The sequence below is a fragment of the Marmota flaviventris genome, chromosome X (assembly GCF_047511675.1).
Source record: "Marmota flaviventris isolate mMarFla1 chromosome X, mMarFla1.hap1, whole genome shotgun sequence".
NCBI classification, from domain to species: domain Eukaryota; kingdom Metazoa; phylum Chordata; class Mammalia; order Rodentia; family Sciuridae; genus Marmota; species Marmota flaviventris.
The window spans coordinates 23,265,623-23,282,667 of NC_092518.1; the positions used below are offsets into that span (position 1 = coordinate 23,265,623).

Genomic DNA, 17,045 nt, shown 5'->3' on the forward strand with positions numbered 1-17,045 from the left:
TTTTATTCTCTGTTACCAAAATACTGACTAGGACAATGTAGAGGAAGACAAATTTATTTTAGTTCATAGTTTCAGAGATCCATGGTCAGCTGACTACATTGCTCAGAGATTCAGTCCATGGTCAGCTGACACCATTGCTCTGGGTCTGATGTGAGGCCCAACATCATGGCAGAAGAGCATGGTGGAGGAAAACAGCTCAGGACATGTCAACCAAAAGCAGAGAGAAAGAGAGAGCTCCACTTACTAAGGACAAGATATAAAAGGCTATACCACCAGTGACCTTCTTCCTCTAGTCATACCCTATCTGCCTACAGTTACCACCCAACTAACCCATATCAGTGGATTAATCCACAGATTAGGATAGGACTCTCACAATCTAACTATTTCACCTCTGAAAATTCTTGCATTTTCTCACACATAAGCTTTTAGCAGACACCTCATATCTAAACCATAATGATCCTAAGAACTCATTGCTGTTTTTCTAACTTGGGATGCACTATCCCTTTGCACTGACTGTGTTTTCTGTTAAAGAGACATGGAGGCAAACTGCTGAAGCACTTTGAATTCTTGAATCCTCTGGTGATGAGTACATGTAGCCAACTCCTGGCAGTTCTGTCTAGATCCACCTTCCAGTTATCAACCAAGCTGGCATGTCCTCCTGGCAAGGAAAAAAGAAAGTCTCAAAGCAAAAACATTTAGTTCAGTGACCCTTAATTGATCAATGTCTGTTTTTTTATACAGAATAGAAGTTACAGTGACAGATTTCCAGGGACCTAGGCAATTCAGAGGCGGGGGCAGGAGGGGGAACTAATGAAGAACTATTTGTCTAAAGTCCAGAAAGTCTAGTTTACTAGGAATGAAGCATGCAATAGGATGCCCATTTTCCCAATGTATAGTAGCAAACTCTTAGACTTGTTGCTGATAAATGAAATTGATGAGAGCACAGATCAGAAATGTGTGGAAGTTTCAAATCATGCAAATTAGCAATATACATATACTACAAAATGTAACAGATAATAGTAATACAGATTTAGACTAAGGGGAAAATACCATTTTAAAATATCCTCTTGGTATGAGTATGCATGCTTGTACTGACACTAATGTCACATTGCTAACCCATTTAGTGTATCTCTATGTAGGAACACTTAATGCAATTAGTAGATTGTGTGTTTTGAGGTAATGTGATCCAGTATATGGAAAATATAAATGGAATTATGAAGAATGACAAACCTCTATACTGAATAATGTTTTACTACGTGCCACATACATATGTGTGTAGCTTTAATATTAAAAAATGGAGGGCATCCCTTTAAAACAAAATAAGATATAAATATAAGATGTATCATGAAACAGTCTGATTTTTTTTAAGAATTGACCAATCCTGATTCTGTAATTCAAAGGTGTCATGTGACTGTTGATCTGGAAATGTTATATTTTACTCTTGTTTAATCTAATAGCTTTCCAGCTTGCCTGAAGGTACCACCTGCAATATGAAAGTCATTACTTGGTAGAGTGCTTTGACACTACTTTGAGAATGAAAAATCTTTGAGAAAATAAACTGTATGCTATCATTCAGTTCATGCAACATAACTATAAGTCTCTGTACTATTATTATTGTTGTTTTCCAGCTCCTCTGACTGATAAGCCACCCAAGCTTTTGTATCCTATGGAAAGTAAACTGACAATTCAGGAGACCCAGCTGGGTGAGTAAATTCTTAATTCTAGTTAATACATTTTTTAGTATATTCTGACAGTTAATAAGTCTACATAGTTACCATGTGATACTCTGAGCTTAACTCATGGGTATTTAAAGAGGACAGAATTAGGAAGTGCCAGCACATGTGACATTCTGTTCTCTGCAAAGTACACCTTGAGACCAAAATGGATATATGCTATTTAGATGGTTATTGGGAAATGAAATAGGCTGATGATTTTAGCAATGATAGTATAGTGTAATGTTATAATGTTTGAATTATTTTTAAAATAGGCAATGTGGAACTATTTTATAATATCTATTAATATATTAACATGAATTTTCTGAAATTCAGAGAAAAGGATGGAAGTTCACTAAAGTAAATGTTACCATTATGGCAAAAAAAAAAAAAAAGCATTTTAAAAATCTAATGCAAGGGCTGGAATTGTAGAGCTCTCGCCTAGGACGGGCGGGACCCGGGTTCCATTCTCAGCACCACATAAAAATAAAGGCATTGTGTTGTGTCCATCTACAAAAAAAAATTTCATTCTCATTCTCTCTCTCTCTCTCTCTCTCTCTCTCTCTCTCTCTCTCTCTCTCTCTCTCAAAAAATCTAATGCAACATAATAGACATTGTGGTAATTGTTTTAGATAATATATTACTTAAATTTGATCAAGTGGCATTTGGTTAAGGAACTAGGGGATTTGGACATAAGGCCATGGACAAAATACTCTGTGATAAAAAATATTCAGTTATACATGAATTAGAATTCTAAAATACTTATCTTAGACAAAAGTATAGGACTTTTTAGTCACTTAGCTATATTCAGTTATACCAAATTGTGGAAAATTTTCCTTCTTAATTATAAATATCCATTATATTCTCTTAGGTTTTATTTTAAGTTGATATGTGGTATGTGTGTATATACACTTACATATATATTATATATATATATATATATATATATATATATATATATATATATATATATATTCTCCTCAAATGTCTATAGAAACTTTTCTACTTTACTCTTTCAAAAATGAAAATGTATTCAATGTAGCCCATCCCTTAAATTAAAATGTTATTATTGTTCATGGGGTGAGAAGTTGATGACAATTATAAATGTTTTCTGAATGAAGATTACAAAGTACAGATGTGATAATGTTTAGTAAAAACATATCTAAGTTATATTGCACAAAGATGTGATGATGGTTTTAGAACTTGTAAGCCTATATTAATGTATTCAATTGGTCCCCAACACTGGAAATATCTATGTTTGCTAATTTTGAGGGATGATCATATGCAGGATTTATATAGACTGAATATTAATATACTTTTTTAAATTCTTGTTTTTTAATATTTATTTTTTATTTGTACACAATACATTTATTTGGTTTATTTACTTCTATGTGGTGCTGAGGATCGAACCCAGGGCCTTGCACATGCTAGACGAGCGCTCTACCATTAAGCTACAACCCCAGCCCTTAATATACTTCTTTTATAGCAAATTCAAGCCTTTTGAATTAATATCATAAATATGCAAGTAGTATTATTCTTGATATTTTTAGATGAAAGACTATAGGTAGCATTAAAGCAATGCCATATATAAAATAAACATATTAAAATTGTATCTTACACTTTACTCACACTGTGATATTGATATTTTATTAAAAAATGAAATATAAATTCTCAAGAGTGGCCATGCTTATATAGCAATTTCAACAACTCTTTGGAAGATATATTTCTAAGAAGCTATGTGAAACTTAAACATCTTGGGCAAAGAAGAGGGAAAGTTATGGTGGTAGTAGTTATCTGTAATGGACATAATAAAAATGAAATTTTTATGTTTTTAATTGTATGTCTATATTTGACAGCATAATTAAAAAAATTTTATGGTTGATGGTTGCCCATGGATTTTTTTTATTGTCCCTGAATTTTGAATAAATCAAATTACTCTTTATCTTCTATTATAGTGCTTTGTAAAATACAATTGTAAAGCTATTTTTAAAATAGTACCTTTTCTTAAACAAAATCATAAAGACTACCCACATTATATTGAAAATTTCTTATGCAAATTGAATGATTTGACTATGTATTCATTTGAAGATGTATGGGCCTATCTATGAACAAAATGTTCAAGAAATATTCTAACTCCTTTATTGTCACTGAACAAAGGAACGTGGTTGTCTTTAACCACAACTAAAGACATCAACCTGGCATCTTGATTATTTTTTATTTTTTTATTTTTATTTTTGCAGGGGACAGGGTTTGTGGATTGAACCCAGGGGGTATTGACCACTAAGTCACATCCCCAGCTTTTTTTTTTTTTCAATTTTGAGACAAGGTCTTGCTAATTTGCTTAGGACTTCCCTAAATTGCTGAGGCTGGCCTTTAATTTATAATCCTCCTGTCTCAGCTTCCTAAGCTGCTGGAATTACAAATATGCAATACAACACTTGGCACATCTTGATTATTTTAAACAATTTTCGTTTTGTTTCATTTTTTGATTCCAGTTCATAGTGCATCACCAGATAAATGACTTGCTAGTTAGAGAAATTTAACCATTATTAATCCTTGGATTTTTGAGTGACAGTTCATTTGAAATAATAGCCATGCTATTGTTGCTAGTAGATGAATTAACAACAAAAAATATAAGTCAAGATAAGGAAAGAGCATTAACCACAAAAAGATTTGAGGTACCTAAAATATACTTGTTTTCTCCAATATACACCTTGACTTTAACTTCCTTGAGGATAAAATTTTGCTCTTTCCAGATGTCAAAAAGCTATCATTCTCACAGGTTCTGAAGGATATGGAATATAGGTCCCAAGACATTTCCCCTGTTTGCAGTAGTTCCCCCACCTGCCTTGTCTGGGGTAAAATTGAAGCTTTTGTCAATTAAAAGCACAGGCGCAGCCAGAGAGAAGGAACACAAAAGGAACTCACACCTGACTGGCACCTGACCCACCACTCTAATGTGTCAGCTGACTCCAATATAATAAGCCCCAGGAAATTCCCTATCCACACTCCTGTCCCACCCTTATGGATCAGCTGACTCCAATATAATGAACTCCAGGAACTACCATCCTGTCCAACCCTGAATGAAGCCTATTAAAAACTCAGACCTTTATTTAAGCCCATTACCATTTTCTGCCCCCCAAATGAGCCCCATCAACTGTTTGATGGATTGACTCTGCCTCTGAATAAAAAAGAGCTTGCTGATACAAGGTCTGCCTCCTGCCTCCATCATCTTGTGCTTACAGGTGCAATATGTGATATCAAATCCTAAGAAAGAGGGACTGATGCATAGTCATGGAGTGGCAGTAGGAGGATTGTATGTCTCAGAGACATGGACCTGTAAGTGGTGTCTCCCCTTATGAGTAGGTGAAAATCTCCAAGAGAATTTCAGTGGATAAGAAATCATGGATCTGTCTCAACCTGTTCCTAAATCTAAAGTTAACCTCAGAATATAATGAAACACCTGTATGAGTTATAACTTTAAAAATCCAGAAATATACAAAGCTGAGCTGGTACATGTCTGTTGATCTACCTTCTATATCCTTGCTAAATTACACATACATCCAAAAATCCCTAGTAAATTTAAGTCCATCAATTATCTGATTTCATCTCAAATGTATATAATTCATTATATAAACTTCAATAAAAGCACAGATTTCCTGGAATTACCCTTAATCTCCACATTCACATTTTTTTCAGTACTACAAATTGAGCTCACTCACCCCCTTTTTATTTATTTATTTATTTATTTATTTATTTATTTATTTATTTATTTATTTATTTAGATAGTGTCTTGTTATGTTGCTCAGGCTGGTCTGGATCTTGTGATCTTCCTGCCTCAGCCTCCCAAACAGCTGAGATTGCAGGTGTGCTCCAACTACACCAGGTCCATATTCACTTTGTACTGCCATCTGCTGGCCATGCCAGCCTTTGCTTTGTTTTGCTTTTCAGTATCACTTGTATTTTCCTGTTCTAAATCCTTCATCTTCTCAAACTGGAATAGTCTGGTAGTATCATTTAAACTATTTCATTGTAGAAAACAAATGGCACTAAAAGGCCAAGTACTTAGGAAACAATATAATGGTAACTATATAAAATATGTAAAATTGGCAGGTTTGACATTTCCACTTTAAGTGGCATCTGTGTGTTATTTCTAAATGTGAAAAAAAGAACTTTGTTCTTTTTAGATAACTTTCAGGAATCAGCAAATATATGGACAGCACTTTCTTGGGCAAAAGGCCCAGAAATCACATTGCAGAATTCTGAAGGTCAATCCAAGAGGTAAATCTGACAGTATTTTTCAGGCTGCTGTATTCAAGAGAGTCAAAAGACAAACACAATTGACTTGCTGAGTGTGAGCTCTATAGATGTCATTCAGAGATCTGATCTGAATGTTATGTCCAGGAGCCCATTTTCAGAAGCTTCCAGATCAGAGAATGGCATATGCCATTGCTACCAGTTTTTGAAAGTGTAGAAATCCACCTTAGCTTTGACCTAAAGAGACTAATTATAGCTTACAACTCACAATTTACTGAGAATTATAAGTAGATGTCAAACTTTACTTAAATTTTGTATTTTTCTCTAAAAAATAATTATGCAGGTTATTGGTAGAAATTTGGGTGAAATATCGAAAAAGGATCTTGTTTTATAAACTCTAAACTGTATGCACATTTGGCTGCTTTTAAATATTCTCAGAAAACATCCTTTAATGGCTATATAATAACCAGATAAAGTCATACAATTTCATATGTATTTTTGTACATTTGTATTTTTTTAATTCTCATTATCACAAATAATGATGTGATGATCTTTACTTATGTATTATCCTTTTCACCTTATTCAACAGGACATATTTCTAAAGAAAAAAAGATTCTGGATAAAAGGAATAATTTTGTTAAAGGCGCTTACTACATAATTTTAGAATTCTTGCCAGAGAAAATTTTACACTCTTACCAAATATATATAATGAATATAGTAACATTTTAATATTTAATTAAATACCTTTACAGCACAGAGCTCTCTTTTCTTTGAAATCAAGATTGCTGTTCCCCTTTTACTTTTTTTATGTCTTTACTGTATATAAGTAGACTCACTGGTTTTGAGTTTCTCCATATTTGGAGGGTTTCAAATAAACCTCATTTATTTATGAAAATGTCTATGGTTGATGAATTATACAAACTTAATTGCATATCTACATTTCCTATCCATTTTCTTCTGATCATCTTAATGTTCAACTGGGAACATCCTCTAGATTTTGTGTTTCTTAATTAAGTACCTAGCAATTTTGCAAAGCACTCTGGGCACATGGAATGTCAATAAACACTAATTCATAATAAGGTGTACAAAAGGCACATCTCCAAATTTTCTTCAAGATAATGTAATTAGGAGACTAGACTGAAGAAGATGTCCAGCAGCACTCTTATTTTCCTTTACTAATTTATTTTCATTTGTTAAATCCAATAACAAGCAAAATCTTGGAGTATCTGAGTTGGTAACAAGTATTCACCAGACATTAACATTTAGAGTAGAATAGCTGACAACACAATTTAACCTACAAAAAAATATTCTTTACATAGATCTTGGACATATATGTACACCTTTACCCAATTTAACTGTAGTCTAATTTTTAAAATTCCACACTGGAAATTAACTGACACTCTGTCTTGTTTCACCATACTGTAGTTGAAAAATTTTTAAATCTAATTGAGGGGAAATGTCCATACTTTATATACTAGATCCTGATAAATATTATTACAAGAAACTTGTGAAAATCATATGTTAGTTAACCATGTTGCTAAAATAATCATTCTATTTCTATGTCATATGTGTTCTGTAAATATGAATGTGAATATATTGCCTATGGAATCTATTACAAGCATGCTAGGTATTAATCCAATGAAGTCCTATAGGAAATTATTTTATGGAGAGAAAAATAGCTCTGTAATATATGCTCTCTAGTTTTAAATTTTCATAGCTGCTATTGTCTTGAAACAAACCACACCTTTTTAATAGTTATTACTCTGTCTTAATAAACTTGGGAAGATGTTTTCATTTTCTTTTCTAGGGTAGGTAAATACTTAATGTCAATTTACTAGAAATATAATTATTCAGGTGATGAATTTGGTACCCAGTTCTGAAAGTGGCAGGTAATACTGTTGATTCTAAAAAAAAAAAAAAAAAAATACTATGTCGCTGAGTTGTGCAAGTGATGCAAATAAGATCTTTCTTCCCACAAATAGGAAAAGTATTGACAGTTTGGGTTTTTCCATCTCCAGTTATTCTACCACTTGACATAAGCAAATGTAATGCTGTTGACTTGATTTTAATATTCCATGAAGAATGCACAAGACATATTTTCACTGACAAAGCAAGTAAAAAAATCATAAAATGTTCCTTTTTACTAATGAAAAATAATATTCAAAGTCTAAACTTTTTAAAATATTTTTTTCTAGCTGTAGATGGGTATAATACCTTTATTTAATTTATCTTTATGTGGTGCCAAGGATTGAACCCAGGTGCTTACACATGCCAAGAAAGCACTATACCATTGAGCTACAATCCAGCCTCAAAATCTAAAAGTTTAATGAAAAGTGATTGCTTGTTGCACACTTAAGAAAGACATGCAGATCAGCATAGTTCTACTTCACAACATAAATTTGTCATATATAAATTACAGCTTCTGGACAAATAGATATCATAATTAAAACATTGAAGCCAAATACAGACTGGTATTATAATTGTTTCAACTGATAGCATTCAGTTCTACTTAGTCCAAATGTATTGTGTCATGATAAATGACACTTAACATCTGTTTTAGTCTGATATACTACTTTCAAAACCAAAAAGGACCTTGATTATTGTGATTCTGATCAGAAAGGTAATCTTTATCATACTGGCTTTTAGGTTAATATTTCATATATTTAAGTTATAATCAATAAATTAAAGGCAGTATTCTTCAGTTGTTATATGACCTACTTTTTATGATTCTCACAGATTCTCAAATTCAAAGTTCTTCTTTGGTGATAGGAGGAATAGTTTGGAGGAAAAAAAGATGCAGTTTTTCATGTGTACTTTAAAACCTGCTATTGAAGCAGAAGTCTAACTTCGTTTTTAAGTGCTATGTGCTCACAGCCCAGTGCTAAGACAAGTTTGAAACCCCAAAAAAGTGGACATGGAGGTTACAACAGTTTCTATAAGCCATTGATATCTAAGAATTTGGAAGCCACTTAAAGCATTTTTTAAAAGACTTTAAAAACAGATGCAGATAAAATGTAAATGAGCCTGCATGTTCTCTTACTTTGAAAAGGGGTCAAAAGGAGAGACATGAGAAGAAAGAAAAGGTGCAAGAAAGTGTGCTGTCACAAAAGCAATGTAGAGTCCATTGAAATTCCCAAGTCCCAGTCTAGTTCCTGGCACATATTATACATACTACTCTTTTATTGTAGCACCAAAAGTACTATTTTATTCATCACTGGCCAGTTAAGTAACTATATAGGTATAACTTGTCACAGTTCCAGATTAGGAATCTTAGGGGGTGAAGAGAGCTTAGAAGTTATCAAGTACTTTTAATTTTACTGATAAGAAAACAGGGACCAAATGACTATACATTTTTACATGAAAATTTTACAAAAACTCATTGTTTCTATTTTCATCATCATCATCATGTCATTATTATTGTTATATTCTTACTAGAATATCTTATTGTGGCAGGAGATATGGACTTCACTGGAGCATGTGTAACATTTTAGAAAATTAATTTCCATCTCCCCTCTAAGGACCCAATTGTGCATACTGAGATTTTGTTCTTAAATATTACTTTATCTTATAGAAATCATTGACTTTTAGATTGCTTAATTCATAACAAGTTTATCTAAGAGCATATATTATATACATAGATAAAAGAATGAAATTATCCCTAGTTCATATTTTAAAATTCATTTTGATGGACTTTATTTATTTTTGTGTTGTGCTGAGAATCGATCCCAGTGCCTTGCACATGCTATACAAGTGCTCTACCACTAAGCCATAACCCTGGCCCTAATTCTTATTTTTACAAATACAATTTAATGTATACTGCAGCTTATAAATGACTATCAAGATGAAATTAAAAGTGAAAAATTCTTTTTCTAAACTAAGGGAATTCAGGCATAATATTTCTTAAGACAAGAAACATCGAGAATAATTTTACAAAACAAAGCATCAAACCATTATGCCTGTCAAGTTCCTCATGAAGGCTTTGGTGATAGTCATATTCATTTTATAGAAAACACTGTTTTTCCCATGACAAGCACTGTTATCACAAAGCTTTCTAAGTCATTCTTAATGATTGAAGCTTACTAGCACAGAAAAATGCAGTGAGTATCCTATATTAACAAGAACTGCTCCTGAATTTGCAAAGTAAATGCCAATTTATCAAAAATAAACCTATCAAAGGATCTTATGCTGTAGAATATTGAAAGAGGTTTCCGAATAACAGTATGCACCACATGACTGATGTCCATTAAAATAGAAGCTATAAAAAGACTCAAATCACTTCAAGTTTGAATATAAAGATAGATGTTCATTCATATATTTACTCTTTGAATTTTGGCTAAATAACTGAATACTCCTAAATTACATGCAGACTTTTCATGAAAAATCAGTTTTGCTAGAATATGATTATGAAAATAGGATACCAGCATTCCAGTCAAACTTTATGAACTTAGTATGTTCGTCTGGATTTGCGGGTAAATTAAATCATCATAATTTCAGAAACGTGTTCCCTTCATTTGTGATTAATCTTTAATTAGCAGTGGCTTAACATGTCAGCTTTAAGAGGCTCTGTCCCCCAGACTCTTTTAAGAAGCTAATGATCAATGAAAGATTTATATGCACAAGGGAAATATGCTATTTAAAGAAATTTCTTTGTGAATAATTGTATATAAGAACCCTTTTGTAAATGAATAATCACCTCCATAACTTTTCTCAATGGTAATGCAGATTTTTACATTTTCATAAGATGAGGTTCATCAATATGAAATTCCAAGTGACATTTCTAACTAACCCAGACAAAGAATCATCCACCCATCACCTTATATGACTTCCCCTTGTCTATAAGTAGAAAGGAATGTTCCCATTGTGACTTTATGACTCCTCATAGGAAATAGTAAGATTTATTCATCAACTTCAGAACCAACAGTATTTCATTTTAATCTAATCTTTTGAAAATTTATATGGAAGGGTAGACTATTTAGGTAAACAGAATATCTCATATTCAAATATGACAAACTGTTTTCTATTCATAAAGGATACTACTTTTCAGGATATCTTGCTATGTTACCTGGATTGGTTTTGTTGAAATGTATACCAGTAGAATGATGACTGCCCATGATTTTTCCAAGTTTAAAGTGTGCATTATGTATTTTGATTCTTCTGGAATTCATATGTCCCTTTCTGTGACATCATTCTTCCAATAATTTCTTTTTAACTTAATATTTTTACATATATTTAATAATGCATTTCTTTGTAGTATAAAAGCCATACAATGAATTTTAACTTATAGCTGTATGAATAAAATTATTGACAAATTTACCTAAACATATAATCAAAAATATGCCAGATGCTTACATGAAGCCAATGCATACAGCATCCATACATTTTAAAACATAAACCCCACAGCAAATTCTTGTGAAAGGGCCTCTTTCCAATTCACTACGTGAAATCCCAGTTATACTTTCTCAGAAACACTAAAGATCTCTTTTAAAATTTTATAATTAAAATTTGTAATAATTCATTTATAACTTATAGTAACCAATTAAATAATAAAGAAAAGAAAAAGAAAGGCCTGATAAAGATTTGGCGTCAAAAATTCATCTGTCTTAAGGTAAATTTTGGATCAGCAGTCTTGTCAGAAGATACCTCCCACTGCCAAATTTGGTCCACAAGAAGCATCAGAGAAAGCCTTGAAGTTGTGCAAGACTCTGAGAAAATCAATAATTCCCTTTCCCTCCCACTTCTCCCCAGTGACCTTCTTCTCAAACTTACAGGCAAGCTATAGGCATTCTCACTCTATGAATGATTTTGTTTCTAGTTTAATAAAAGCAAGGCACCTACCTCTGACTTTCCTGTGAAGAACTGTGTTTACAGAATGTTGGCAGTTCTTTGAGTAGGAAGAGAGTTAAAGAAAGTGTATTACTTTTCTGGAAAAGTGAAATTGAGTGCATCCTGTCACATCAAGCCATCAGTAGAAATAGGATACTTACAATATAACAAATCACAGGAAATTTAAGATTATTATCACAAATATTCAGTAAAAAGCTATTGTGTGAAATAGCTTAGAGAAAGTTTAGTAAAATATGTTTTTGTTTTCTTCAAAGAAAAAGTTTAAGTGTTTCTGATGAACATGTTTTTCTGAGATGATAATATAATTATCTTCTCATCTTTAAGACTTTTTAATTAATTAAAAATTTTAGTGTTCTGAAAATGGATAATTTTTACTAAAATTAATGTGGGTACAATACAATTATTCTTATGTAATCTGCTTATTATGTATAGCCTGCTTATAAGTAATATGAAAATATATTTCCAAATTACATCACATATTTATTTTTGATTTATAGAGAGATATTCTTCTTAGGCAAAAATGTTATTTGTAATGATTTTAGAATTTCTATGAATAATATGTTTACAAAGGTGTTTATTAGGTTTTGCCACTAATTAGAGAGTGAGAGTAATATTTATATATATTGGGAAATAAATAAAAAAGTGAAACTTACATTAAATTGATAAATGAGATTTTAGCTTCAGATGAAATGAAGTGTCACAGAGAATATCAGTGACTATATATGAAAAAAATATTCGATCAATAGGGGATCCTAGGGGTCAGGGTTGTGGCTCAATGGTAGAGTACTCGCCTAGCATGTGCAAGGCCCTGGGTTCAATCCTCAGCACCACATAAATATAAATAAATAAATTAAATAAAGGTATTGTGTCCAGTTATAAATAAAAAATATTTTTTTTATAAAAGGGGGATCCTACTGTTATAGATTCCAGGATAGACAGGACAGGATTTTATTTTCTTTTAGTTACTCTTTAAGTGCACAAAATAAAATGGAGAAGTGAGGCAATTCATGAATTATTTAGGAATCAAATAATCCAAAATGTTTATTTTTATCCCAAATATGTAGCCATTTCAAGCAAAAGTTAATTTGGAATTTTTATTTTTTAATTGGTTGACTTCCTAGGCCTAGACAATATTTTCTTCTTTTTTTCTTTCTTCCTTTCTTTCATTCATTTGTTTTTTCCAATGAATTTTACTATGTCTGGCCTGGTACCAGACTTTTAAGTCTAAGGACTGGCCTAAATTTTCTCTTGCTCCCTCAAGTGGAAGACCTCTGTCTCTATACTGGCTGCTTGAAGTCAGGAAAGGGTGATATGGGCAACTCTTTCTTTTCTTCCTTCTTTGATGGGTCTTTTTGTTTTATTGTATTAAAAGCAGGCAATATGGCCTCTCACTTGAGGGACCTTGCTTACCTCTTGTGAAGGTAGTTTGACGTGTGAATAGCTGTTCAGCTTGTTCTGTGTCTGGGGAGAGATCTCTGGAGGATTTTACTTAGCTCCTATCTTATTCTGCTTCCCCTGCATAGATAATTAAAACTTGAAAAATTACAGATTCTGATATTTTACAGTCAGGGCCCAATTCAGAAGTGACAAATCACTTAAAAGATATGAGGTGTATTGGCCTCAAGAAAGACTGAAATAATGCTAGATCTTTTCTTTATTTCTTCTCACCTTTCTGTATGTCATCATTTTTATAGGCGTGAAGAATGTTGGTATGTCAGGGGAGAAATGTATACTATGTGATAATATTGGTTTGTTCATTGTTATAACTTCTCTTTGCAGGATCTAACCTGTGTAGTATGTTATCTCTCAACCTTGAACTTAATGTGAATTTTAAAACTAAATGTTAGATTCTCAGCTGCTGAAGACATTTTCAGGAAAATAAATGTTTTCTGAAAGATGAAAATTTTAGAGTATGGATCATAAACTCAAGTTCATCTAATCTAAATGAGTAAAGTAAAGCCATATGTAATGCAACAATGAGTAATGGAGACCATTGGTGATGGGAGAAAAACGTGTTATGTAAAGGAATTCAAATTCCTTTTTTATTTTTTTAATTTATTTTGGGGGGGTACCAGAGATTGAGCTCAGGGGCACTCGACCACTGAGCCACATCCCCAACTCTATTTTGTATTTTATTTTTTAGAAATATTTATTGTTTTTAGTTTTAGGTGGAAACAATATCTTTATTTTATTTTTATGTGGTGCTGAGGATTGAACCCAGTGCCTCATGAATGCCAGGCAAGCGCACTACCACTTGAGCCACATCCCCAGCCCTACTTTGTATTTTATTTAGAGACAGGGTCTTACTGAGTTGCTTAGTGCCTTGCTGTTGCTGAGGCTGGCTTTGAATTTGCAATCTTCCTGCCTCATCCTCCTGAGATTCTGGGATTACAGGCGTGTGCCACGGAGCTTGGCTTCAAGTTCCCTTTTAATACCATATCAGAAAAATAAAGCAAGTCCAGAAAATAATTTAAGTTTAGTGACCTCAGTGTCTGATTCCTCAATTGGTGGCAAATCTTATGTTCATTCCACCAAATACAGTTACACTATGGAGCCATCTTTAAAATGATGAAAGTTTATAGTAGGATTCAGAATGGCTATCATGGATTGAAACATGGTATAAATTGTTCTTTAATGTATTTAGAATAACTAATGTAGTAATATCTATCATCCCATAATGAGAGTTTAGAAAAACTTAGTAATTTATGAAAGGAAAATTGCCCCCATCACATCATGCAAGAATCATGGAGGGTAGAATCAAATGAGAAAATTCTCTAGAAATCTGACTTCACAAAGAAGTAGATAGGTCTATTCTGTTTTTGCAGACTTATTATCAAAAATAGAAACACCTGTTAAGTATTCCAACAAACATTTGTACTTACTTTTCTCTACAAATTTCTCCATGGATTTATTTTTGCTCCTAATACCCCTTACTTGAAATTTGGTATTAAGTAATTTACTTGTGAGGATGTGTCAAAACAGGATCAGTGAATATCCTTGCCTTATTAGTTAAAGCCTACATGTGGTGGCTTTTATGAATTTAATGTAATCATCATTCCTGTGTATGATCATAGAGTTAGGACAACAAAAAATAAATTCATATAATAAGCATTAGGATTTTTAGTTCACACTAGCAAAACTTGAATGAATTAGTTTATCAGACTCTTTGATTTTGTAAGAAAGTCCTGTTTGTAAATTAAAGTAATACCAGAGTCCCTGCTTTAAAATATAATGTCTTTGCCTGATATCTAGAAGATAAAGGCCATCCCCTTCACAATCAGACCGCATTTTTCCTTCTTAGTTTCATTCTCCCTGCTATTAAGCCTGCACCACTGTCCAAGCACTCCTGACTTTATTATTGACCTGCACAATATATCTTTCATCCTTCATCTGGAATTCCCTTGCATACCTCTATCCTTGTGCCTCCATATTCAAATTTTAACACCTACTTCATTGTCACACCTGTGAATCTTTCCTGGGCTTTACTCTCATTAGGTAGAATTAAATATTCTGTGTGTGTGTGTGTGTGTGTTTCCTCATCTCAGAGCATTTCTCTCATCATTTTATGGACACTTGTTTCTCTAATTGCACTTGGAATATAATATTTTCCTCCATAATATTTAGTGCAGTACCGAATGAACAGAAATATATTAATAAACAATTCATGTAGCATTCACTCACTTTTAATACTCAAATAAACAGCACATTTATAACTTACCCACTTCAATAGCTGTATACTACAGAACAGTGGAGTAACCACCCTAAAATATTTTTTTTTATTTGATTGCCTGGTATGATTGATGATTCTCTTTCATGGATGAGGGAGACACTTAGCTAGAGAAAGACTCAGGAGTCTGGCTAGGGAAGCCCAAGCAATAAATCAAATCCAGATAAGACAGAGGAGGAGAGATCAGCTGGATATTGAAGGTCAAAACAGAGCAGTAGGTTGACTTTGGAGAAATAAATAGGGGTTAAAGGAACAGTTATATTTCACAGTTCAGCTAGAAAACTGGTCAAGGGTAAAAAGTTAACTAGCACCTTGAGTTTGGGGCAGAACTCTAAAGTTTGGTCAAATGGATTCTACAATCTTAGGGCCTTGACCAAGAAATAGGTTCACTAGTCCCATTTCCTGCTTCATTATTAAGTGGGCACAAAGTCTGGTTAAAGCTACTAGATACATAGGTGGATAGGTAGGTATATAAATAGATAGATATATGCCCTTCCATAAGAACTTTATATTATAATCTCAGTTAACCTCAGTGTCATCTTTTGTTGCTCCAGAAGAAGCCATAAGTTTGTTTCCTCTCTTATAGTTTCAGCCATGATTGTCTACTCTCATTCAAATGAGATTTTTGTTTAACAAGTTCAGGCTCTGTAAGTGTAGCTTTGCTTGATTGATGATCATAATTTCTCTTTGATTCTGGAGAATTTTATACTTGCATGGCATTATGACACATTGGTTCATTTTGTCTTTTCAACAGCTATGATGCCTACTGTGCCTCCATTTTATAGACTGTGAGCAAAACTTATGTGCTGCAATAGTTGGGACATTTCTATATATTTCTATATATGAATTGTAGTTTTCTTCTACATTGATTTGTTGAGTCCTAATTGTGAGCTCTGCTCTCTTTAATGGATGATTTTCTTGTAATATTTTAATTGGTTTCTATTCTTATACACTACTTGACTTCTTGATTTCTCTTTTATTCCACCATTAAAAAATTCCCTGTCACATCAAATAAAACATTGAGTAGTAATTAATTTAAATTTAAACTTGACTTTCAAATATTTCTGTCTTAGCCAGTTCAGGCTACTAAAACAAGTGTCATATACTGGATAATTTGTAAGCAACAGAAATTCATTTCTCACTGATCGACTAGGTGGAAATCCCAAAAGCAAAGTGTCAGTAGATTCCGTGTCTTGTAAGGAAATTCTGCTTCATAGACGGCGCCCTCTAGTGGTATCCTCATATGGCAGAAGAGTTGGTACAATTCTCTGAGTCCCACTTACAAAGCTCTCTGAGTCCTTGTAACCTAATTACCGCCCAATGGCTCACTTTCTAATACAAGCACACTGGTGATTAAAGTTCAACATGGGTGGGCTGCAGCTATGGCACAATGGTAGAGCACTTGCCCAGCATGCGTGAGGCACTGGGTTCAATCCCTAGCACCACATAAAAGTAAATAAATAAATAAATGGTACTTAAAAAATGACACCATGTTAAAAAAAAAA

The 17,045-nt window shown here is 32.9% G+C and overlaps 1 protein-coding gene across 1 annotated transcript in view; it reads left to right on the forward strand.

Annotated features, from left to right (window-relative positions):
* The window catches only part of Il1rapl1 (interleukin 1 receptor accessory protein like 1), a 614,687-nt gene that overhangs the window by 324,604 nt on the left and 273,038 nt on the right, over positions 1 to 17,045 (forward strand). Inside the window, exon 5 of the mRNA XM_071606054.1 lies at positions 1,629 to 1,703. Within this exon, the coding sequence (XP_071462155.1) occupies positions 1,629 to 1,703 (75 nt within the window). The remainder of the gene's footprint in view (positions 1 to 1,628; positions 1,704 to 17,045) is intronic.